The 26,505-nt window shown below is 44.5% G+C and overlaps 1 protein-coding gene and 1 long non-coding RNA gene across 3 annotated transcripts in view; both read left to right on the plus strand.

Moving 5' to 3' along the window:
• Positions 1-303: 303 nt before the first annotated feature.
• Positions 304-2,877, plus strand: LOC146006963 (uncharacterized). The gene is made up of 4 exons (XR_014444150.1): positions 304-1,289; positions 2,194-2,326; positions 2,433-2,467; positions 2,567-2,877. It is a non-coding gene; the product is annotated as an uncharacterized LOC146006963 (long non-coding RNA).
• Positions 2,878-5,251: 2,374 nt separating this feature from the next.
• Positions 5,252-26,505, plus strand: part of VCL (vinculin) — a 106,674-nt gene continuing 85,420 nt past the window's right edge. Inside the window, exon 1 of one of the 2 annotated variants that reach the window (XM_083146200.1) lies at positions 5,252-5,841. In XM_083146200.1, coding sequence (XP_083002326.1) covers positions 5,674-5,841 — 168 coding nt within the window. In that variant the 5' untranslated portion in view covers positions 5,252-5,673. The remainder of the gene's footprint in view (positions 5,842-26,505) is intronic. The other variant, XM_083146201.1, reaches the window with a different exon arrangement.

Below are 26,505 nucleotides of genomic sequence, written 5' to 3' on the forward strand. Positions count from 1 at the left end.
TTTCTGGCAGAGGGTTCCAAAATGAGTAATTACTGTTATGATTGGTCAGAAACAGACAATTCCATGATTCCCATAAATGTGTGTGTGTATTCATCTGTATATAGAGAAATGAGTCAGAAGCATCAGAGATACATAGACACGTATGTACACTTCTACACATGCACAGTTTGCCAAATACACCTAGGTCCTTATTCAGGTTCTTTCGCAGCAATCGTTCGTTTGCACGGGGACCGATATTTGGCATATGCCCAGATGCATTTCTGCTCATGTGTATATGCCAGGTATGTGTGGCCACAGCGAACAGAGTGTTCGCTGGGTGCACACACCCAAGGCTGCGTCCGGGAGGCGTGGGATGGCGGAGGATAGTCGCGCCCATAGGAATGCCCAGCATTTCATGGTAATGGGCCGTGACGTTGGTGTCGGGGGAGGACAGCTGACATCCCCGTGGGCGCATGCAAATCTAAGTGACCTGAAAGTCAATTAGATATGCGTGCATGTTCCACATCATTCGATGATCGGCGAATGGATGTTTATCTTAAACGTAATGTATGTAATGTGGGGGTGGCGGCGGCGGATGGTGAATGTAATGCGCAGGGGGGAGTGGCGTTGGCGGCAGATGTAATGCGGGAGATGTGTGTATGTAATGCAGAGTGGGGGGTGATGGTTCACTACATACCTGTTGCTTTCTGCTCGTGGCTCCAGATGCCGGGCAGAGGGAAGCGGAGTTTCATCAGCCGGGGGGAGGGGGAGGAATGGGAGCTGCTGGGAGCAGCAGCAACAGTAGGGAGGAAAACGGAAAGGCCCATGAGAGGTGCTCCCGCGGCCATTATGGATTTGGGCAAAGTGCCGCGGCCGCTGCCTGCTGTCGCACAGTCCGCAGCCCAGCCAGCCCAGGGGGGAGCACTGCCGGCCCGGTTTTAGTGAGTTTTGGGCTGGCCCACCGGGAAATGGCCCGGTTTCCAGGCTGGTCAATCCGCCCCTGGTGTGAATTCGCATCTGAGCCCCTCACCCGCACCCAAAACTGCTCTGTTAGTTTCCCTGGTGTATGTTACCAGGAGGACTCTATTTAAAGCTGTGAAATATCATAAGTAATCATTGCATTTGGCACCCCCGGCAGAAGAAGGCACCCAGAGAATGAGCTCCACCTGCTCCGCCCATACTACACCTTTGTCTTAAGAGCAGTTTTAGTAAATGTACATTTTATACATAATAATTGTGGTTCTCTTCAGAGGTAACACCAGCTACATTCAGTGGGGAAAATGATGGCGCCTCTGCGGCAGCGAGTGACAGTAAGTTATTAATCTTTCTCTGAGATGTCTATCTGTATGTCTGTCCTGTGGTGGTTTGAAGGAAGCTGGTGCTAGTAGTCAGCCACCTGTTGAAGTCCTGAATCTGGGATCGATACACATATATATATATATATATATATATATATATATATATATATATATATATATATAGAGCGGGGGGCCAGGCACTCCAAATGAAGAAATTTCTTAGACGGTGCCTTCACAGAGGAAGATAATACATGGAGCATAGGTGCGGCACTCACAGCATAATAAAGAGGCAAGAAACAGTTCCTTTAAATCAACGTTTCAATTTCATTTTGTGAAATTTTCATCAGGATAAACATAAAGCACAAGACATACCTTATATAACATATCACCACCATGTGAATGCGGCCAGCTAGTACAACCCCGCCTATCGGGCTGACAATGATGACATCATCGGGCTGGAAATTTTTTTACCAATCCCATACCGTGCAACCAGCACCATAGTAACAAGCATGTAATCAAAAAATGGGAGCATAAAGTTTCTGCAAAAAAAGGTTACATAATGAATAACAATACAAGCAATATTGCTTATAATGTTATTCATTATGTAACCTTTTTTGGGATTGGTGAAAATATTTCCAGCCCGATGATGTCATCATTGTCAGCCCGATAGGCGGGGTTGTACTAGCTGGCTGCATTCACATGGTAGTGATATGTTATATAAAGTATGTCTTGTGTTTTATGTTTATCCTGATGAAAATTTCACAAAATGAAATTGAAACGTTGATTTAAAGGAACTGTTTCTTGCCTCTTTATTATGCTGTGAGTGCCGCACCTATATATATATATATATATATATATATATATATATATATGTATATATATATATTGTAATCCTCACACAAACATTCTCTTCTAGACGTACTCGAATACTTCTTGGAGACCATAGACGCAGCCATAAAAAGAGAGACCGTCAAGAGCACGGTGATCACCTGTGGCTTCTTTGTCATCATGATCCTGGTGATCTTTGCGGTGATCCTGTGCTACAGAAGGTATTGTTTGGTCAAAATCTATGTCGTGTTTCTTCTTTTATTGTCTATTTTAACAATTATTAAAACACAAGCTTTATTTATTAATTATATATTAATATGTTGACAGGGTGGCAGAATACAAGAAAACCAAAGAGCCAAAGTGTAAGTAGCCCAACAATTACTTAAGTGTGTTATACAATTATACATACATAGATAAAATAACGTCATTTACAGTACTATATTGTTTTCTGGTCTCTCTAGATATTGATATTGAGGTGCAACAATCCTCAAAAGAAGAAAAATCGACACCCTCCTAGAGGCCCGGGCTGGCCTGGCTAAGCAGCTTGTGTAGGAACCTTAGGGGGAAGTATATCAACTTTTGGAGAGAGATAATGTACCTGTTGCCTGATAAAAACTTATTTGCTGATACATTATCTCTTTTCACGTTACCACTCTTCATATCCTCCCTAGTTATGCTATCTATTCCCCTTACTGCTATGGTGAAAGCTGCATAATATTTTAGCCAGGCAACCACCAACGCCCTGTTCTGCCTTTTTCAAGTGACAATAAAATCTGTCCTTAACTTCTTTTTAACAAGTTTTACTTGTATTGAGTTTTTTAATGTATTTTTATACCTATTTTATTGATTTTTATTTTTTTGCAAATTTTCAGGAAAGTTTTGTAGGTTGCAATTTATGTTTAAAATTGTCCCAGTTTGTTAAAAAGGAAGGGTATAGAAATATCATCATTCCTTTAACGGGATCCTTTGGCCTTCTACTTTATGTAGCAATGTTCTTGAACACCCCTTTCCTGTCTGAAAGTGTCGACCCGGGACTGAATTACTGGACTTCACCCCAGGGTTTTTCAGGAATCTTACACGGGTTGCCAGCTGTGTGAAAGGGTCCAATCTGGATTTTTAGAAACAGGGTGTGGTTAATAGCATTTATTAATTGAGACGGTGGGGCACTGGCTGATTGGCTGAGGGGCAGATTGTTCTATGATTGGTTGAGCGGGCGGGGTGCTGACGATTGTGCTACAGAGAGAGAGCAAAGCGCATTGGAAGTTGCTGATAGTCAGAGGGGAAGAGATAAGAAGACAGATCACTTGGACAGTGAAGGATACCACAGTGTACACCCACATTGCAAAGATACTTACCTCAAGGGGCATAGTGATGACACAGCAGCCGGTAGTAAGTACATTTAAAGCTCCCTCAAAATACTACAACAAAGTTTACAGCCTCAATGGTATAAAAGTGGTGCTGCTAGAATGGAGTGGCTTTACTACGATCAGTGCAATGAAGTATTTGGCAATTCAGCACTGGTTAAACCCATTTCTATTTCATCATCCAGTTGGGCCTCCTCACAAAGTTTTACCCCTAACAGCCAATACAGCCCACTGACGTGCCTTTTGATGACATAACAAAGGTCAGTGACACTGACCTAATGTGTGCTGTAGGGAACCCAGTCTTAAATACCATCTGGACCATGATGTGGTGGAGATGAGTGGTAGCAGCACAGGGACACCAACTCCTGCACAGACAGAGACCCCGACAATGTGTAGGAACAGTAAGTATTTTTTCAATACTATCTGCTTTACACACACTCTAATATATATTTTTACTTAAAATCTAGTAATACAGTATGGACCATATCCCACAATTATGTTGTTTGCACTTGTTACTCATTTTAAATGGCGCGGGAACATTCACTTCCATCCGTCATGTTTTTACAATGTCAGTAGGTCAAAATAACTGCACCATTTATGACTTAAAATTACTGTTAACAATATCATTGGCTCGTTACACGGCTGCATGCTAATAGCATTGAGAAAGGAATAATCATGCATTGCATGCAGTTTAAAACTAGTGTGCAGGACGAAGTAGTCCTTAAGCACTGATATGCTGACATCACTGCTATTTGATTTTTGAAATTATATTTGTAGATATACATACACTCATCAAATCATTCGATGGTCGGCGACCATTGAAAGATCTGGGAGTTGGCCCCTGGCCTGCAAATGGATGTTTATGTTAAACATCCATTCACAGCCCGTGCGAAAGAGCCAGCGTGCAAACAGACATTTTCAGGGCGGCGTCTGGTGGACTTGCAAGGCTGCGAATTCGCAGCTTTGAAAATCAACTAAAATAATCTCCCTATGTTTATTGGGGATTTTTGTTTGTCTGATCGCGAGTCGTGATCGTAGCTCCGCCCTCTTACTGAATTAGGCTCCACCCACTCAGGTAGGAGTGTGTGTGTGTGTGTGTTTGTTGGGGGGGGGGGGGGGGGGGGTGTCCTCCAGGAATCGATGATGCATGAGGTGGCAACCCTACCCCGGCCCCTTCCATCACAATTCCAATTTATTCCCAAAACATATGGGCTTGTCCAAAAATAAGCTTATGATGCCATAATAACAACATTAAGAGCTGCACTTTTTTAAATCACCTGTAGAATGATTATCTTCTCAAAATGTAATGATTATTTATTGATTATAGTACAGACGTTTTGTTATCCAGTATACAAAACACTGCAATTGCAAAATATCACGTTTTCACTTTATAAAAATAAGGGAAACCTTAATTATGTGGCAGTTTCCCTATAATATAACGACACATTGCCCAGAGACTACATCGAAGCTGCCCACGAGGTTCATACTCTTGCAGCTGCTATCTCTTTCTGGTGCCTGCAATGCCCATTAGCTACACTACAGCCTCCTCCCCAGCCCGCCCGATGACCTCACTCCCCACATTCCTGGACCTCCGCGGTGACGTCACGACCCAGGCAGCAGCAGCAGCAGCAGGAATCCCGGCTTCCAGGCTTCTCTCCTTAAAAGGCGATGGCGGCGCGTGACGTCCCGGGCCGGGGCTCGTGCCCCCAGTATGAGTGGCATCCCGCACATCCAATGGACGCGGCGGGAGGAGGAGTCAGAAGCTGAGGCATGGGAGCTGGGGCGTGGCTCCCACGTACGTATGAGGGCGGGGTGCGGTGACATCACCGACACCCAGGCACAGAGAAGAGTTGGGAGTGCAGTGTGAAAGTGTCCGGGAGACTTTAGGTGCCCGGATTGGGGATAGGTGGCTGGCTGCAGCAAGGGCAACGACACTGAAAAGTGAAGCACCCCCAGCACGGAGGGTGCACTCCCTGGCAGAAGGTGCCATACCTCCACAGTCACTGGGCATAGGACGAGAGGAAGGCTGCTGCACACACCCTACCCAGTGCACACAGCAGGAGGTGGCAACAGGTGTTGGCATTCCGTGTGTGACTCCAAATTGCAGGGCACAGAGGGTGCCTCTCTCCTGAGTGGAATCGCGGTTGCGTTTTACCCTCCGAATTTTTTTTCTCGGGTGACTGTGGTGTTTCATAGCTGCCACCATGCCTGTGTTCCACACCAAGACCATAGAGAGTATCCTGGAGCCGGTGGCCCAGCAGATCTCCCACCTGGTCATCATGCATGAAGAAGGGGAGGTTGATGGCAAGGCCATACCGGAGCTCACGGCACCTGTGGCTGCTGTGCAGGCAGCTGTCAGCAACCTTGTGCGGGTAAGTGGTCAGCAGGGCTAATGGCCAGGGTGTGCAATGCAGCATCACATGTACATTTATTGCATACGCTGAAATACTCTGCATTATGTATATTGCTTACATTGTAATACATTGCTTTTATGTAAAAGCCTTTTACACACTCTCTATGTAACTTTATGATTCAAACCTTTCTAATTCTAGACTTCTTTCATTCTGCCATGTATAGCCGATGCATCCAATGTGCATTGCATATGCTGTAATATTTATACCCCATCTATATATTCATTCAGCGTTTAAGGTTTGTGTGTTGTCATTGCATAAGTAATAGTTTGGGTGTCAAAACATGTACTGCAATAAAATTATTATTTACCTACCTTTTCTAAAACAAACCTTTTATACTGCAAAAAAAGGTCCAAACAAATCAACAAACACACTTACTATACTGTTATTTATAAACCTTCTATGGAAGGAAATGTTGCATGTCCACTCCATGGATCTGTGTTGGTCCAGTGCAGCTTCCTTTGGTGTTGTCATTTATTTGTTTCTGTATCATATTGCAATGGGAACATTTAGGGGGTTATTCTGGTTGATTTGCAAGGCTGCAAATTCGCAGCCTTGCGATTCCACCAGATGCTGTCCACCAAATGCTGGTATGCTCGCCCCCTTCTTGCAAGACGCGCACATTCGCACGGGCTGCGAATAGATGTATAACATAAACATCCATTCGCAGGCTGAGGGGGAACTCCCACATCATTCGATACTAACCTTAGATATGCGTGGACATTCGGCAGGAAGTGGGCGGGCAGCTGACATCCGGTGATGTCAGCTGCCCGCTCCCGGCACAACGTCATGGGCCAATTACCATGGGAACGCCCAGCATTTCATGGGAACACATGGGCACGACTATCCACCACCGCCCGCAGTCTTGGGTGCGTGCATCCGGCGAACAGTCTGTTCGGCGTCGCCACACGCACCCGGCGTATGCACCTGCGCAGAAATGCACCTGCGCATACGCCCAAAATTGGGGACCTGGACAGATTAGAATAAGGGCCTAAGTATTAAGACTGTCACACAAAGATGTAGTCTCATCTCACTGTATATTTTTAATGGATTTACATTAGACATTAACTGCTCACCATGTGGCGCTATTTCTATTCATGCATTCCGCAAAAAAAAAACAGTTTTGATGTGATTATAATTGTACTGAATTTCCCAGTTATACCTTGTTCTCACTGCCGCAAAAACCCGGGTATTTGCCAGGGAAAGCAGTAATTTCCTGTGTCGCGTCTCAGTGTGAAAGGGTCTTTGTGAAATTCCCGCGTGTTATGCCCCGGGAATTACACACAGGTTTTTTTCAGGGTAATACACGGGTGTGTGGCAGTGTGAACAGGTTAGACCCGGGTTTTTATCACAAAATGCAAAAAAGCATGTTTATTGCATTGCTCAAAGCTGCTTTTTAAACAGCCAATCAAAGAAGCTTTAGATGCCACACACTTGAAGGCAGGCATACCAGGGGAAGCAGTGTGAATGGGGCAGACATGGGAATTTCCCGGGTCTAAGGTGCAGTATGAATGGGGTCTGTAGAGCTGAGTTGCTCTGTGCCCCGCCAAAAACACGGGAACAAAAACCCGGGATTTTGCAGGGGCGGCAATGAGAACGCAGCATAAGTTGTTTTAGTATGAAATGTGCTGCACTGCAGATCGTCTTTCTATGCATACTGTATGGTTATGTTGGAATTAGGTAACTGGTCATTTCTTTACATTCTGAATCCGTCTGAGTAATGTTGTTATGGTGGTGAACTTGGATTCCCATTTTGTGGTTGCTTTGTATAAGTGGTTAGGTACTCCAGAAGTTACTTTCCACTGTAAAGATAAGCGGGAGCAATCTGCAAGCTGCCCCATACGTGCCCCCAGCATCCATTACCAGCTGCATTCCATGTGTCAGGGACCTGGAAGATGATTAGGCTGTGTTGTGCTCTTATTTAGCAAGCGAGGAAATGATGACTTAAGATTCCAAAACAATCTCTCTCAAACATCTCCATAGCCTAAATGGTTATGTACAAAGTGACAACTTTTAAAGTATATATTTTTCCAACAAGCACCTTTTGTAGTCTGTTATGTGTGGAGTGCTATTCTTCTGATTCATTGTAGCATGATCTGTACCATATCATAGAAACCTAGAATCTGACAGCAGATAAGAACAAGTTGGCCCATTTACTATGCCCAAGTACAAACACACTATGGTTAATTATATGTTTTTTTTTTTTTTTGTTGGTTGGGAGACAATTTACCTACAAGTGTATATATTTGGATTGTGGGTGGAGACTGGAGGACCCGGAGGAGACTTACATGTGTACTGGGAGAATATGAAACCCCCACACTGTTAGGGCCATGGTGGAAATCAAACCCATCACCTTTGTGCTGTGAGGCAGTAATGCTAACCATTACACCATCTGTGCTGCCTCTTATCCCTGTTTGGTTACGGTATAGAAGATACTAGGTCGACACGCAAAAAAATCATGAAAAACTCACGCCATCCTTTTGATGTCGACCAGAAGTGTCAACCTAAAGTATGTTGACCCTTTTTAGGTGTTGACCTAGACATTGTCTATCCACTGACTGCATACCTCGCTGTTTAAACCACAAATTACAATCATAGCAAGTAAAACCTTTGGTCTGACATGACTTTTGTCATTGTCAAATCAGTATTGCTCATTTATTGATGCTGTTAAACTGCAAATTATACCCTGCACCATATAATCCAGTTGGTTGTACGTCTTGTGCAGGTTGGACAAAGGATATAAATACTTGTTGTTGTTTTGGTTTAGTGCAGATTTTGCCACACAGTTTTAAAATTACACTTAATTAAAGCTAGATTGTGGACCACATGTTGCACATGTATCGGGGCTATTCCATTGTTTAACAAAAAGAGTGGATTGGCCGGTAGGAGCGCCAAGGCAGCCTACGGTGGGTGCACCCAACAGTGGTGACCCCACACCACAGAAAAGAGTACTAAAGCAAACAAAGATGTGAGAGTCCCCTCCGATGGTGCCTAAAAGACAGGTGAAAAAAGGAGTACAACCCTGTAGATAGGGGAGGGATCCTCTTCTCCAAGTTCAGAAAGGTGAATAAACAATGCCACACAAATACCGCACGTTCCTCCTGATGAGGCAGCGTCTCCTCTTCTCCAATGAACGAACACACAATGCAGTATCCTTATTCCTCAGGGTAATACCAGTGGGAATTTCAAAGTGTTACCTCCGGTGGGTACCCAAAAAGTAAAATACAAGTATATGGTGCAATACCACTTTTTTTAAAACACACACGCGTTTTTGACCGTTACCACGGTCTTTTTCAAGGAGAGTGCACTCTCCTTGAAAAAGACTGCGGTAACGGTTGAAAACCGTGGAGCTTTTAGTCCATTTCTGACGGGACGTTTGGTGGATCTTGGACCAGTTACCTGCCCTGCCTGACTTTGGAGGTTTATCTCGGGTATTGACCTCCTCATTTAGCGCAGATGAGAGCTGCTCACCCCAGTTCTCCACCATCTGGGTAATTGGCCACTGTTTTATCATATGTCCCAGTTTTTTGTGTATGTGTGTGTTAAATAAAGTGGTATTGCACCATATACTTGTATTTTACTTTTTGGGTACCCACCGGAGGGAACACTTTTCCCACTGGTATTACACTGAGGAATAAGGATACTGCATAGTGTTTTCATTCCTTGGAGAAGAGGAGACTCTGCCTCATCTGTCTTTTTTAGGCGCCATCGGAGGGGACACTAACATCTTTGTTTGCTGTTCCATTGTTTATCTGACCAAACACCCATTGACCCATTTCGTAGCCTTCAGAGGTGTGAGAATAAATTGGGACAAGGTCTGTAGATTAAGCACCTAGAACAGGTCTTTAGATGCCCAATCAAGATCTTTAGACGATTTAACTCTCGGGCACGTTAACTACTAATGGGCATCTGAGCAGAAACAACTGACTTGCACCTATAGACACCCAGCAGTGGGCGGATGCCTCAATTAAATCCCTCCTTGAGCAGAAACAGGCTAATCTAGTTGGACGCTGACGTCACGTACACTCCCATAAAATGTCTGGACACGCCTGAGTTTTTTGGACATTCCCTGAAAATGGCAGGTTTCTATGCCCAAACAGGTTTCTATGCCTATTCCTGTCGGTCGAATTGTGAATAGATACACTTGCTATTTTTGTTGCTATTTCGGCTCGTGCATGCACGCTAAGCAGAGGCGTAACTATAGCACCGCAGCCCCCGCGGTCGCCAGGGGTTTGTGGTGCTATAGTTGGCCCCGTCCCATCCTCCGCCCGCCAATCTGCCGCCCGCAGCCTTACCTCTCTTCAATGGTGGTCATTCTTCTGCTAGTGAGACGGACCACAATAAAATGTCCGCCCCATATAGTAGACAGTTCTCTGAAACTGTCTGCTGTATGGGGGTGGACATTTTGTGTTGGTCCATCTCCATAGCAGAAGAATGAAGCCAGCAAGGGAGCCGGGACCAGCAAGACAGGTAAGGCTGCGGGGGATGGGGGTGCGGCGGGGGGCGCCCCCCATTAACGGCGTGCTGATGAATGAATTCACAATCCATTTACTTAAAGAATAACTGTGCATGTATATTGAGCTTAGCGTCAGTGGCGTAACTATGAATTGCGCACCCTTGCCGTTAATGGGGGGGCGCCCAATTCATAGTTACGCCAATGATGCTAAGCTCAATATACCTGCACAGTTATTCTTTAAGCAAATGGATTGTGAATTCATTCATCAGCAATAAACTCAATCAGGTGCTATGTCCAATGACACCCCTTTTTAGATCGCACCTAATTACCGGGTTCATGCCTTGTTACCGGTTTGACACTGTAATACAGGTGGAGCCGGGCGTCAGAAAGGGGGGGGGGCGCGCCCACAAGACGCTTGCACGCCCCTTTCCGACTGAGCTCCCCCCCCCCCCCCTGGGTTCCTGCCACCTTGCCGCTGGTCCCCCGCACTTGCACTCCCCTCCCCCAACCCTAACCTTGCCCGTCTCTCTGAAGAGGAGACCGACAGGGTCCCGACGTGCGTGTGTGTGAGACGCACGCTCGTCTCAGTCTGATAGTCACTCTCCGCCAGCGGAGACATTCTGGCGTGCCCCGGCAATGAACGAGAGGGGCTTCATCTGTAGGTGCGATCTGAAACAGCTTACGGGATCCAGCAACCCACCACTAGGAACCGTTAAAAAGAAAGGTTCCTACTGTTTCATTGCTGTGCAGCGTGAACGGTTTAACTTGGTTGACCCGGTTCTCGTTCACACTGATGCAGGAAGCAGTGCTTAAAGCAGTAGCAGCTTCAAGTGCTGCCGCCTCCTCCCCTGTCCCCGCATGACATCAGCGAACCTGCAATATTAGCCGAGAACAGAGTGAGCAAAATGCAGGGTCAAGCCACTATTGAACCGTTTCAAAGTCAGGTGCGACCCTGCATTTTGCAATCTGAAAGCAGTATAAAAGTTACGGGTGCCAAACGGGTTCCCGACAGTCAGGATCCCGACAGTCGTTTACCTGACGTCGGGATCCCGACAGTCATTTAGCCGACGTTGGGATCCCGACTGTCAAAACACCGACAGCCGGGTGCCCAACGGCCACCCGCTATTTTCCCTCGTGAGGGAGAATACAATAGGTGGCTCGCCACCATGCCCGCAGCGTGGCGAGCACAGCGAGCCGGCAAGGTTTTTTTTTGCACTTGCCATGCTGTCTGACTTCGTGCAGTCGGGATCCCGATGTTGGGATAATGACTGTCGGGATCCCGACTGTCTGAGTCCCGTACCACACCCAAAAGTTACAGCACTCTGTGCAAACTGAGCAAAATGTGGGTTGTATTTTCTCAGAAGATATAATAAGGCCCACTGCACAGTTTATCTCCTTTTTGTTGTTTTCATTTGTTTAGTGTACTCCACGCCTGCCATGTTTTCCTCCCTTTTCTGTGCTGGCTTTCTTACTCACAGTCCTTGCCTTTTTAGGAAAGGCCCTCCGGCAGCTGGGCCAAGCTAAGAGGTAAAATAGATTAGCAAGTTTTTCTCTATAACCTTCCAAATGCTGCTATGAAATAATTTTATTAGCTGCTTGGAATAAGTATACAAAATGAGTCTTCTAATTTTTATATAAATTTGTAAAAACATCCCATTTTGGTAAAGATTTTTTATTTTTTTTCCTCTCAAGCTTCCTTTTGCAAAGCTTTGTTACTAAAGCGAGGAAGTGTGGCTGCTCTTTTCTGCTTTCTAAAGTAATAGGATGTAGCTGTAAATCCTAAATGAGGTGCCCTATCATTCTTGCGCATATCACCTTCTAAAAGTGGCCACACAGAATTCTAGACTCTCTGGAGACAGGGCAGCTGCAGGACAGGTGTCATATTGCTTCAGTGTCATTCCCCACTCACAGACTGATCCTTTTATTTTGACATATTTTTATCCTAAAGCTGTGACATAGTCCAAAAAGTTGTCGACCGTATAATTATCCCCATATTCATTTTACCTATATGATAATGTTAGGTCTTTTTTTATCATGATAGGGTGGGACAGACTGTAAGCTCTCTCGAGCAGGACCCTCTTTCCTCATCATGCTTTTTCCTTCTGTCACTTATACCATAATGTAGCAATGTTTACAAACGTCCGTGTCCTGCAGTGTTGTGTACGGCAATGCAGTGTACATCATAGGCAAACTGACCTGATAATCAGTAAATGCATACACACTTACCAATCGGCAGCCCAATGTGCCGTTTGTAATGTCACAACTGGGTGGGCATTTACATGTGCCCTCCCAGTTGTTATGTCAGTCATATGTGGCTACAAGTGTTTTGCAGTGCCCATACACACAGCAGGATGCACTGATATATCTGCTTATTGATAGTTTCCACCTGCCAAAGTCTATGCAGAAAAATGATCTAATTCAATCCCCAACTATTCAATTGCGGCTGTTTTTCACTGATATGAAGGGCATTTTTTAACCAAATAATACATCAAAAAGCAGCAAAAATGGCTGCAATTTTACAGGCAAAGTGGCAAAAACACATGGATCGGTGGTTAATACGCTGATGCAGGTGTTTTTACCACTCCAAAAGAATTGTCCCTCTAATTGAATAGGACAAAAGCCATATTTTTTACTTGGCCAAAAAATCAGACCTAATAAATGGGCCATTGTGTGCTGTTTGTTGCGTTAAGGAAATTGGAAGGCACTGTAGACCCCTCTTTGGCTCCATAGAAATAAAGGATAATAATATATAGGTTATCAAAAAATTTTTTTATTAACCATTTATTATTTTGCAGTTGTTACAGAGTGCTTTACAGCAAATGTCATTCCTATCTCAGGTATAACAAATCATACATAGGAATCTAAGAATCAAGCCAGGTGCACAATACACGATGTGTGTACCTGGCGATATTGGCAGCGACCGGGACCCGGGCAGGTGAGGCTCTCTCAATCAATGATATCGATGGCCAGTCAATGATTGGCTGAGAGAGCCGTCTGTCTTGGCTCTCAGCCAGTCAGCGGTTTCATATTGATTTCAATGGGACTTTTGGATGGTGTTTTTTTTTTGGTGTGTCTATGTTGACATTGTCTCCGTGAAAAATTCATGTGGATCTTTTCCATGTCGACCTAATATATGTTGTCATTTTTCATGTGTTGACCTATGTCATGTTTACCTTATTGGCAGCCTTAAACGTTGTCACTTTAAGGTCTCCCTTAGACCTTAGAATTTATGGATAGAGTGGGTTGGTGTGACAACAGTACAGGGCTCCAAAGATTAAAATGAAAGGCCCTGAAGGAGCGCAGGACACCCCCACTCCAACACCTTTCTGACCCAGTGCGAGATATAGAGCAGGTTGGATAAAGGGAGGAATATAGTGTAGGTTGGATCCATCTCTCATTGTATCTAGCCTGGACTTTATCCAACCCATCCAATATCGAACCCACACTGTATGCTGCTCTATGGGGTCAATCCTATTCTGTGCAGATGATTCACCCTTGCGAATCCTCATGGCACCGGGCGCACTTTACGGTGGACTGAATTTGCTTAAAATTGCTCACACCTCCATAGGGGTGCAAGCTATTTTAAGGGAATTCGGCCCAGTGAAGGGTTCGAGATCGGCTTAATTCGGGTGCCGTTTTCAGCATCTGAACCGCACCTCGGGCCCTCTGCACTAATAGGATTGACTCCTATATATAATTTGCACTGTATCACTAGTTGTATCAAACTTGCTCTATATCCCGCACTGTATCCAAACTATAATCTGTACTGTATCCAAATCGCTTTGTATCAAACCTGCACTGTAGTCAATTCCCTTTCTGGCACAGGGCACCAAAATGTCTAGTTATGGCACAATGAGAGGTGTGGTATAAGCCACAAACCTGAGAGTTGCAGGGAAGTTACAGATGAACATTGTATGAAGGGTGTGGTATGACCAGAAGAACTGTACTTAGCTTCAATTGTAACACCTACTGTACCCTGGAGGTTTTTTTTTTTTTTTTCAGTTTGCGGCTTTTTTTTTTCTGAGGCATTCGGATCACCATGCAACAACTCAATACATTACACTAGTATAAAAGCTTTACTATATTAAAAGTTCTCATTGTGGGAAATGGTATTATCTCCCATACGAGCTCTAGAATGTATTCATTTCTGTATTATCTCAATTTGTGCTTACCATGGTGACCGTGTTCATTTTATTGGCACATACTGTACTTACATAGGGAAAAAAAAACTTTTAAGAATTTTTAGACCATTTCTACATCCTTCAGGTAACCATTTCTCTGCACTGACATGTGAATTGAGAACTTGCTGCAAATGGCCCTTTATATAATTAATAACTTTATTATAATAAAAACAATATGTGGTTCCACTTTTATTGTCAGTAAAAATTTGAGTTGATAAATACTCCCTTCATCTAACCAAGTCTCCAAGCACCAGACCAGCACTCTCCTAAAGATATAGATAATGCCATTGCAGAAGGTGCTTGAGGGGGAAGCGGTCATCTATTAGAATGAACTTAGGTCTACAGTCATTAGGTTGACCCCACTAGGTCGACTGGCAGGAAGGTCGACATGGGCCAAGGTCGACATGACTTAAGGTCGAATTTGCATAAAGGTCGACATGAGAAAGGTCGACTGGTCATAAGGGCGACATGGGGTTTTTCCCTTTTTTTGAGCCGACATGTGCCGACAGGCGGTATTTCATGCCCTTCCATCCACTAGGGCGTGGAGGAGGTTATTAAAGCTGGTGAGCGAAGCGAGCCACCGTGCCCGAAGCATTGCGAGCGATGCGAGGGTCCGATTCTCATTGCCAACTGTGTCCATGTCGACTGTGTCGACATTCGGATAAAAAAAAACAGTGAAAAACCCATGTCGACCTTATGACCAGTCGACCTTCCTCATGTCGACCTTTATGCAAATTCGACCTTAAGTCATGTCGACCTTGGCCCATGTCGACCTTAAATCATGTCGACCTTCCTGTCAGTCGACCTAATGGGGTCGACCTAATGACTGTAGACCTAAGTTCATTCTGACAGATGTACCGATTCCGCTTGAGGATGATGAGGAAAAGCAGAGGGAGGCATGGGATGATGAGGAGGCGGAATGCTGATACAGTGGGTGTTAAGGGGTGGAAGGGAGATGCAGAGGGTGGCAGTCGAATTGAGTTTGAGGCTTTGGGTGCAGAGGATCACAAGGATGGCAGTGGGGGATGGGAAAAACAGGAGGTGACAAAGGAGATGGTATAGGGTGATGAGGCATAGGTTGGCAAGGAGTCGCAGTGAGTAACATGGAATTACAGAGAGTGACAGGGAGGCAGTGGGTAATCGATAATGGCAACAGGTGACTGGGATGGAAGAAGGAGGCAGAGGTGACTAGGGAGAGGCGGTGGTTGATGATTAGTGAGCCCCCCCTTGGAATCCACAGACATATCCCAAGTCTGTGCTGGGTGCTCCCCGCCTTACACCTCATGCTCCCCCGTTGCTGCTTGCCGGAACACCCTGTGGTGTCCGTTGATGACCTGCCAATGCTGCACTGCACTGTTTTCAAGCCTGTTGGTTGCAGTAGCTGCTGGGTAGGACAGCAGAGGCAGAGCACTGGGGTGGGGGAAGATCTGCCTGATGGTGACTCAGATCTCTAAGCCAGTTATTCAATGGACTTACCAGACTCCTAGGATTACTGATGGAGATATCAGAGAAGACATTAGCTTGACGGTCAGCAACACTTTTGGGGTCAGCACCCACAGTTTGAGAACCTTTATTGTATGTGTGTAGTAAAATATTTATGTATTCTAATTTTTCTGTATTATACTAGGATTTTAGGAGACCTTTATAGGTTTTGGAGTGCAGACAAGCCCGATGCAATGTTTGGAAGACACACATTTGCCAGCTGTCTCCTGTTTGCAGGCAGATTGCCTGTATTTCAGATTTGTCCCTGCAAGCTTCTGTTACAGATCATGTTGCTATTTTACAGTATTTTAAACTACACATGGCTGCTCGTCTGGTTCTGTATACTGCATGCTATGCTTAGTGTTAATTATTCATCTGCTTAATTGGCTAAAAAAAATACAGAAGGAATGCAAAAAAAATAAATATATACAGTAAAAGTTATATAAAGATGATGGTGATCTGCGAGTGTCACTTCCTCTTCTAAAAAAAAAAAGAAGGCCCCACGAATTATTGACCACAAAATATAACCAGTCCGGCAGCCATCATACATTAATGCAGCTGTACTGCTCATCCAAGCTGAAGAAGCCTCTGACATCAAGTGTACACAATATAATATACTGTATGGGGCACCTTCGATGGCAGAAATCTGGCTTCCTCGACAAAAGGTGTGCTGCACCACTAACGTTTTACCACCACTTTCTCTGTGAACTGAAAATGAGAGTGATGCACCACACACTACTCAGGTGCGGCTTGTCAGGACACAGAAGCAGAGATATATGGTCTGTGGTTTTGGCTTCTTCTTTAGTCTGTTGCCATATTTGAACAAGACTGCACTGTTACATTTATTGTTTATAGCCAAAAGTTCAAAGCTTAGTAGAATTTCTGGAATATAGATGTTGAAGCTATGTACGCTGGGGCTCATGGTCAGAAGATGACTATACAATTTGGTCTATACATTTTGACATCTGTGTAGATTTACACTTGTCCTTCAACCATCTGACCTATTAAGGTTTACTAATCTGCCACATTATACATTTGCCCCACCTACAGTACCACATGGTTTTGTCCATAAGCGAAAAAAAAAATATGCAGTGTGATCCACTTAGGATAAGGCCCTATATTCCAGCCTGTGTGCATATTTAGTTTGTAACATAAAAAAAGGGTCGGTACTTGTTTCCTAGCACAGTGCCCACTAAGCAAATAGCTTAGTGGGCTATTCTGTGTAGGGAAATCTCATAGTGTATAGTGCTGTGCGATGCATGCAATGTCCATATTAAGTGCACAAGAGTGCTTATACAATTAAATATTGCATGGCGCCTAATGCAATGCGATATTTCATTGTACAAGTACCCATGCCACGAGATGTGATGGGTGCTTAAAATTTGATGTGATGGTATGAGATGTGATGTCTGCATAGTATGAGATGTGATGGGTGCTTACAATTGTAAGCACCTGCACCTATGCCATTGTTTGGAGTCAACCCCAGTATCAACCTCACCCCGAAGCGTGGCGGAATGCATCCTTTGACCTTTTCATACCCCCACTATCCACCTTTGGGGGGGAGTTGATTTTATATAGTGTGGCCAGCCACCAAGCCCGAAGCGTGGTGAGCAGACGTGGATTACTTTACATGTATTCCGCGTCCCCTCGCTGCGCTCGCCATGCTTCAGGCTCGGTGGCTTGCTGCACTAGCCACATTAGGTAAAATCAACTCCACGCCGACGTGGATAGTGGGGGTATGAAAAAGTCGGAGGACGCGTTCCGCCGCCCCTCGCAGGGCGCGCTGCGCTCTCCATGCTTCAGGGTGGTGTGGATAGTGGAGGTGCAGTGAACAGTACTGAAATCGCATCGCATGTGATGAGATGCAATGTGATATCTCTACGGTAACGTACGTAGAACTGTGGGCGCCGTGCTAGGAAACAAGTACCAATGGATCTTTGCTAGAGAGTGAAAAATTAGCATGGCTTTCGGGCTACTAAGCATATCGAGAGTCCCAGCTCATGTGTGAATAAAACAAATTAAAAGTACGAATCCCAGCATTGTTATATACTGTATGCTGGGCTGACCTATCTGCTTGTGCTCCTAGCTGGGATCTAGCAAGAGGAACTCTTGGTGACTGTGAAATAGGTGTATGTGTAGGAGCACTTGATAATGTTGTCCTTGGTGATGTCCCTATGTAACTGTGAGGGGGAAACCTCCCCAATAAAGGTTTATAATGATCAATATTGTTTGCTGCAGAATCAAAGTGGTTAGGAGCTACCATGCAATGGTGGAATTACCTAATTCAATGAATAACCGTTCATATAATCTATATTCTATATATGACTAGTAAGCCCGCTCAAAGCAAATGCTTCGAAAGTTAGTCTGCTACCTTGTGATTGCCTCTGTGTTTGTGCATGTGTGAGAGAAAGAGATGTAGTTTCACTCGCTGCTAGATGATGTCTAGTGTCCCTTTGTGTATCTCTGAAACACTGCCCTGCTAGATGATGTCTAGTGTCCCTTTGTGTATCTCTGAAACACTGCCATCTGTTGGCAGCAAGTGAAACTACATCTTTCGAGCTTCTGCTCCCCTCTATTTAAGTCTTGCGGAACTTTCAAATATGACACTAGTTCCTGAGCCAATCAGAGCTTGCTGGACAGCAGCCAATAGCTAACTGTTGCTGCTGGCCCAGAAGCTCCAATTGGCTAGTGCTTCATCTGAAATTTCTTTCAGCCCCTGTGATGTCCTTGCAGGCAGCACCCACTTGCCTAGCGGTGTAGCAGCCTTGTGCTCCCCAATTACCTCTACACCACTGGGGTTTTCCTTACATAACCCGATCAATGCTATTCGCCATGTTGCTGCTTTCTTTCTTGGGACAGATATTTTCTAGGTGTCAGTGGCCAGAGAATGGGTGAATTTTGCAATAGTTTTTTGAGCATGACCTAGATGTGTTCCATACATCATGGCCTCCTTGATCAACATACCATAAACCCACTTTACCATTTATGAGATATCCTGTAAAAACACATCAATGGGCATCAATGGAATTACTTTCTTACAAAATAGTGCTGCCTCCTTCCTGCACAATTGAAGACCTTAATAGACCAAGTCCTACGACACTCTGTGGTAGACTAAAGCTGGGTACACACTGATAAATGTATAGAAGGTCTGAGTGACATATTGTCTCAGTCTCTAGCTTGATCGCTAGGTTTTATGTCGCTAGTGAATGTGGGCACCCACATATCTGTCCTATACAGTCAGGAGTTAAAGTGAGGGGGAACTGGGTGGAACGGAGTTCCACCACCTCTAATGGTAGGGGGAACTGAGTTCCACCTCTAACAAAGCCCTGAACAGTAATTCCAACAGAAAAGCTTGGTCCCAGCGGCGGCTTCTTCTTCGGGCGCGGCTTATGTGATGTCATTCCATCACCCCCACTGAAGTGAAAAAGTGCCACTAAGAGGAGCAGGCTCTGTGCTGAAGACAGGGTGAGAGGGGGCAGGAGGGACTCAGGGCGTGTGATTGCTGAGGGACATGGACAGTGAGCTGCTAGAGTAACACAGACAGATACAGTTGTCTTCAAAATTATTCAACCCCCACTGAAATTGAATGTTTTGGCCAGTTTGACATTGATTTTGATCATTCAGTCATCTTGCTTACATTTACATGAAAGAGGCACTTGTAGGTCAGAGAAATATAAACTTAAGTTTATAATGAAATAACCACAAATGTCTTTTCTGTGCTCACATCATTATTAGTTTTTATTCAACCCCCAAGTGACATTCAGTCTTAGTACTTAGTACAACATCCTTTTACAGTTGTAACAGCTTTTAAACGTGAAGCATAGCTTGACACAAGTGTCTTGCAGCGATCTACGGGTATCTTCGCCCATTCTTCATGGGCAAAAGCCTCCAGTTCAGTCAAATTCTTAGGCTTGCGCACTGCAACTGCTTTCTTTAAGTCCCACCAGAGGTTCTCAATCGGATTTAACCCCTTCCTGACAGAGCTAGTTTTTGCGTTCCTGACAGAGCCATTTTTTTCAAATCTGACATGTCTCACTTAAGTGGGGATAACTTTTTTTTGCTTTTACTTATCCCAGTGATTTTGAGATTGTTTTCTCGTGACACATTGTACTTCAAATTAGTGGTAAATTTGGGTCGATACAGTCTGTGTTTTTTTGTGAAAAATACCAAAATGTCGTGAAAAAATGGAAAATTTAGCGATTTGCAAAATGTTAAATTTTCTGCTTGTGAGACAAATAATCTTACCACTCAAAATAGTTAATAACTAACATAGACCATATGTCTACTTTATGTTTCCATCATTATTTCAACTTCCTTTTAATTTTTTTGGACACTAGGAGGCTTACAATATGAATAGCAAATTCTCAAATTTTCAAGAAAATTTCAAACACTGATTTTTTTAGGGACCAGTTCAGTTCTGATGTGACTTTGAGGGACTTGTATGTGAGACACCCCCATAAATGATGCCATTTCAAAAACTGCACCCCTCACAGTATTCAAAACAGCATTTTGGAAGTTTGTTAACCCTTTAGGTGTTTCACAGGAATTAAAACAAAGTGTAGGTGAAATTTCAAAATTTCATTTTTTTTGCAGATTTGCAATTTTAATACATTTTTCTAAGGAACACAGTACATTTTACTAGAGAAATGTGACTAAAAATTGATTCCCCCAAATCTTTTGTTTTCATAAATATCCTATATGTGGCCCTAGTGTGCACGTTGACCAAACCACAGGCTTCATAATAGGAGCACCTACTTGATTTTGGAGCCTCCTTTTTATGAGATTATTTTTTAGGCACCATGTAGGTTTCTAGGCACCATAAGATGCTAAAATTTAGGAACCCCCCCACAAGTGACCCCATTTTGCAAACTACACCCCTCAGGGAATTCATCTAGGGGTATAGTGTACATTTTAAACCCCCAGGGGTTTCACCAATTTTGATACAAGTGGGCAGTGAAAATGAAAAATTACATTTTTTTACACAAAAATGCAGTTCTGGCTCAAAATTTTTCATTTTCAGAAGGTATGAAGGAGAAAAAGCACCCCAAAATCTGTGCCCCAATTTCTCCCGAGTACGGCAATGCCTCACATGTGACCAAAAAGTACCAGTTGGGTGCATGGCAGGACTCAGAAGGGAAGGAGTGATTTTTGGATTTTGCAGCACAGATTTTGGTGGAATGAATGGTGGGTGCTATGTTGCACCAATACAGTGGAACCCCCCCACAAGTCACCCCATTTTGCAAACTACACCCCTCAGGGAATTCATCTAGGGGTATAGTGTACATTTCAAACCCCCAGGGGTTTCACCAATTTTGATACAAGTGGGCAGTGAACATGAAAAATTAAATTTTTTTTACACAAAAATGCAGTTCTGGCTCAATATTTTTCATTTTCACAAGGAATGAAGGAGAAAAAGCACCCCAAAATCTGTGCCCCAATTTCTCCCGAGTACGGCAATGCCTCACATGTGACCAAAAAATACCAGTTGGGTGCATGACAGGACTCAGAAGGGAAGGAGTGATTTTTGGATTTTGCAGCTCAGATTCTGGTGGAATTTTGGTGGGTGCTATGTCGCATTAGCAAGACCCCCCAAGCACCAATACAGTGGAACCCCCCCACAAGTGACCCCATTTTGCAAACTACACCCCTCAGGGAATTCATCTAGGGGTATAGTGTACATTTCAAACCCCCAGGGGTTTCACCAATTTTGATACAAGTGGGCAGTGAACATGAAAAATTACATTTTTTTACACAAAAATGCAGTTCTGGCTCAAAATTTTTCATTTTCACAAGGAATGAAGGAGAAAAAGCACCCCAAAATCTGTGCCCCAATTTCTCCCGAGTACGGCAATGCCTCACATGTGACCAAAAAGTACCAGTTGGGTGCATGGCAGGACTCAGAAGGGAAGGAGTGATTTTTGGATTTTGCAGCACAGATTTTGGTGGAATGAATGGTGGGTGCTATGTTGCACCAATACAGTGGAACCCCCCCACAAGTCACCCCATTTTGCAAACTACACCCCTCAGGGAATTCATCTAGGGGTATAGTGTACATTTCAAACCCCCAGGGGTTTCACCAATTTTGATACAAGTGGGCAGTGAACATGAAAAATTACATTTTTTTACACAAAAATGCAGTTCTGGCTCAAAATTTTTCATTTTCAGAAGGTATGAAGGAGACAAAGCCCCCCAAAATCTGTGCCCCAATTTCTCCCAAGTACGGCAATGCCTCACATGTGACCAAAAAATACCAGTTGGGTGCATGGCAGGACTCAGAAGGGAAGGAGTGATTTTTGGATTTTGCGGCTCAGATTCTGGTGGAATGAATGGTGGGTGCTATGTGGCATTAGCAAGACCCCCGAAGCACGGTGAAATTATGAACCTAATATTCCATAGATGTGTGGTATATTTTAAAACACTCCTTTATACATAGGCCGGGTTTGTCGGGGCAAGTGTCACACTGGAAAATAGTTTGCTTTCTTATTCCCTTTTTATAGCAAACTTTGCACCTTTTTTTTGTGTCCTGCCCTTTTTTCCAGTGGAGGGGATTTCATCAGGAAAATGCTGCCCTGGTACAATACGGGGACCAGTACTAGAAGTACTGGGGCCCTCTGTCTGCTGGTTCCCAAATATTAGGCCCTTTATGACTTCCTCTTGAAAGTGCATAAATGTCCCCCTCTGGCCGGTAGAACGGAATAGCACGTAAGCGTTATACAGTGCCATCTGGATGATATACACGGCCACCTTCTTGTACCAGATTTTTGTTTTCCGCAGGGCACTGTACGGCTTCAGTACCTGATCTGAAAGATCAACTCCGCCCATGTACCTATTGTAATCCAGGATACAATTAGGTTTGGAGGTGTGGGTACTGGTACCTCGTACAGGGATGGAGGTGGTACTGTCTCCGTGAATTGTTGTCAGTATAAGGACATCCCTCTTGTCCTTATATTTGACCAACAACATATTTTCGTTGCATATTCCCCTGCTTTCACCCCTTCTCATTACTTGGGCAATGTGCGTTTTTGGGAGGCCTCTTTGGTTCTTGCGCACAGTACCGCAAGCTGCTGTACCTCTTGAACCAAGGGCCTTAAACAGGGGGATGCTGGTGTAAAAGTTATCCACATAGAGGTGATAACCTTTATCCAGGAAGGGGTGCACTAAATCCCAGACAATTTTCCCACTAACACCTACGAGGGAGGGGGGGCATTCTGGCGGTTCAATTCTTGAATCCTTCCCTTCATAAACCCTAAACCTGTGGGTGTACCCTGAGGTGCTTTCACACAGTTTATACATTTTTATGCCATACCTTGCCCTCTTACTGGGAAGGTACTGGCGGAATTTAACCCTTCCTTTAAAATGTATAAGGGACTCGTCGATACAAATAAATTTTTCAGGGATGTACACCTCTTCAAATTTGGCACTGAAATGATCAATGACCGGCCTGACTTTGAATAGCCGGTCAAAGGTGGGATCATCTCTGGGTGGGCACTGTGCATTATCGGTGTAATGTATAAATTTAAGAATTGTCTCAAATCGAGTCCGGGTCATGGCCATACGGTAAAATGGAGTACTGTACAGAACATCTGTACTCCAATATTGCCTAATTTCTGGCTTTTTTACTATGCCCATATGAAACACCAGACCCCAAAACGTCATCATCTCTACTGCATCTACAGGGGTCCACCTAGCAAATGATGACGTGGGGTTTTGAGCAATAAACTGCTGGGCATATAAATTAGTTTGGTCCACCATTAAATTTATAAAATCATCAGAGAAAAATAATTTGAAAAAGTCAATTTCTCTGAGACCTGTGGAATCAAATTGGATTCCTGGCATGGCCAAAAACTCAGGAACCTGGGGCTCAAAATTGTCTGGTGGTGGGGTCCATACGAGATCAATTATTGGGGGGGGGTCTCAGCTGCTCTACGGGGGCGTCTTTGAGGGGGTCCCTCATCACCAGAGGAGGAAGAGGAGCTTAAGGCAAATCCTTCAAATTCCCCGCTTGCATCACTGGCTGTGTCAGAGTCAGAAGCAAGCATGGCATATGCCTCCTCCACTGAATACATTCTCCTGGATGACTGGGAGGACATTTGGGAGGACATTTGGGATGCCATTTTTATTTTTGTGTTACTGGTAGTGAAATGTTTCAACACGTGTATAGTGTAGGGGGGGGGTACAAACTTTATTTCAATCCGGGGGGTATGTAGTGTGTAGTGTGTATGTAGTGCAGAAAAAAAAAAATACTTTATACCAATAAAAAAAAAAAAAATGAAGGGGTTAAAAATAAAAAATTTAAGGGGTTAAAAAAAAAAAAAAAGGTCCTGCGCCAAAAATTGAGCACAGATGTTGGTCAGTAACGTCTGTCACTGAACAGCGCTCAAAGGCAACAGGAATTTGATCAAAAAAAAAAAAAAATAGATCAACCATGTGCCGAAAAAGATGATCAGTGATGTACGTCACTGATCAGCGCACAGCGGCCACAGGACACCCACAAAATCACAGTGTGTGTAAAAAAAAAATTAAAAAAAGACCCCACAGCACACACACAAAAAAAAAAGGTGATCAGTGATGCGACACTGATTACCAGTGAGGTGCAGCAGGTGCACAACCTTTGGTGCAACTGACAGGTGTATATATAAAAAAAAAAAAACCTCTGTACCCCCAAAAAAGTTGCTGATCACCTCAGATATAGTGATCAGCACAAAAGGCGGGGGCAGCAGACACAAAATTTAGCACTCTCTATCACTCTCTGTCACTATCTCTCTCTATCTCTCTATCTCTCACTATCTATCACTCTATGACACTGCAGCAGCAGCACTGACAGGTATATCTATATATAAAAAAAAACCTGCGCCCCCAAAAAGTTGCTGATCAGTTAATTTATACTGATCAGCACAAAAGGAGGGGGCAGCAGTCAGTTATATAAAAAATATATAGCACAATCTGTCACTATCTCTCTATCTCTCTCTCTCTATCTCTCTCTATCTCTCTATAACTATCACACTGCAGCAGCACAAAATATAGCACTCTGTCACTAGGCCTCTCTATCTATCTCTCTCTCTCTATCTCTCTCTCTATCTATAACTATATCACACTGCAGCAGCACAAAATATAGCACTCTCTGACACTATCTCTCTCTCTATCTCTCTCTATCTCTCTCTATCTCTCTCTATCTCTCTCTATCTCTCTCTATCTCTCTCTATCTCTCTCTATCTCTCTCTATCTCTCTCTCTCTCTCTATCTCTCTCTATCTCTCTATCTATCTCTCTATCTAGCTAGTACACTGCAGCAGCACAATTTCACAGGAAGGCACAAGTAGCAACAGGATCCAGGAAGCAGTGATGAAGCAGCGATCAGGTAAGTATGGAGCAAGGTTCTGGTCAGTATGGCGGCAGGGGGGTACGGTGACCGCACTGCACGCTATTCCAGACCGGAATGGCGTCTGCAGTGCAGTCACCGTTAGTTTAAATCCCCCTCCTTGGCTGTGATTGGTCCGTCCGACGGACCAATCACGGCCTTTGGGGGCGGGCGGGGTGAGGTGGGGTGACACCAGTGTCACCCTTACACCCCGCGGTGATTGGTGCTGTACTTTACAGCACCAATCACCTCTGATCCCGTGTCACCGGCGAACGTTATTCGCCGGTGACACAGGAAAACGCTGTGAATGGCTGTTCACACTGAACAGCCAATCACAGCGATCGCCAACGGGGGGGCGGCATCGCAGCCCCCCCTGGGCATGCACGGACATGTCTGCTGTCAGGGACAGCAGACATGTTGAAACTGTCACCGCGTCTATAGACGCGGTGACAGTTTAAATCCATGACGTACATTTACGCCATGTGTCGGGAAGTGCTTCCCGACCATGACGTAAATGTACGTCAAATGTCGGGAAGGGGTTAAGTCTGGTGACTGCGATGGCCACTCCAAAATGTTCCAGCCTTTCCTCTGCAACCATGCTCTAGTGGACTTGGAGGTATGCTTGGGATCATTGTCCTGTTGAAAGGTCCAACGTCTCCCAAGCCTCAGGTGTGTGACGGACTGCATCACATTTTCATCCAATATCTCCTGGTACTGAAGAGAATTCATGGTACCTTGTACGGGATGCGGTCATTCGTCAGACTGCATTTAGGTCTACAGTCATTAGGTCGACCCCACTAGGTCGACTGGCAGGAAGGTCGACCTGACTTAAGGTCGACATGGGCCAAGGTCGACATGACTTAAGGTCGAATTTGCATAAAGGTCGACATGAGGAAGGTCGACTGGTCATAAGGTCGACATGGGTTTTTCACTGTTTTTTGAGCCGACTTGTGCCGACAGGCGGTATTTCATGCCCTACCATCCACTAGGGCGTGATGGGAGAATAAAATAGTGTGCCGAGCGCAGCGAGGCACCGTGCCCGAAGCATTGCGAGCGAAGCGAGGGTCCGATTCTCATTGCCAACTGTGTCCATGTTGACTGTGTCGACATTCGGATAAAAAAACAGTGAAAAACCCATGTCGACCTTAT

Source organism: Crinia signifera, chromosome 6 (assembly GCF_055691185.1).
Source record: "Crinia signifera chromosome 6, ASM5569118v1, whole genome shotgun sequence".
In the NCBI taxonomy this organism is placed as follows: Eukaryota; Metazoa; Chordata; class Amphibia; order Anura; family Myobatrachidae; genus Crinia; species Crinia signifera.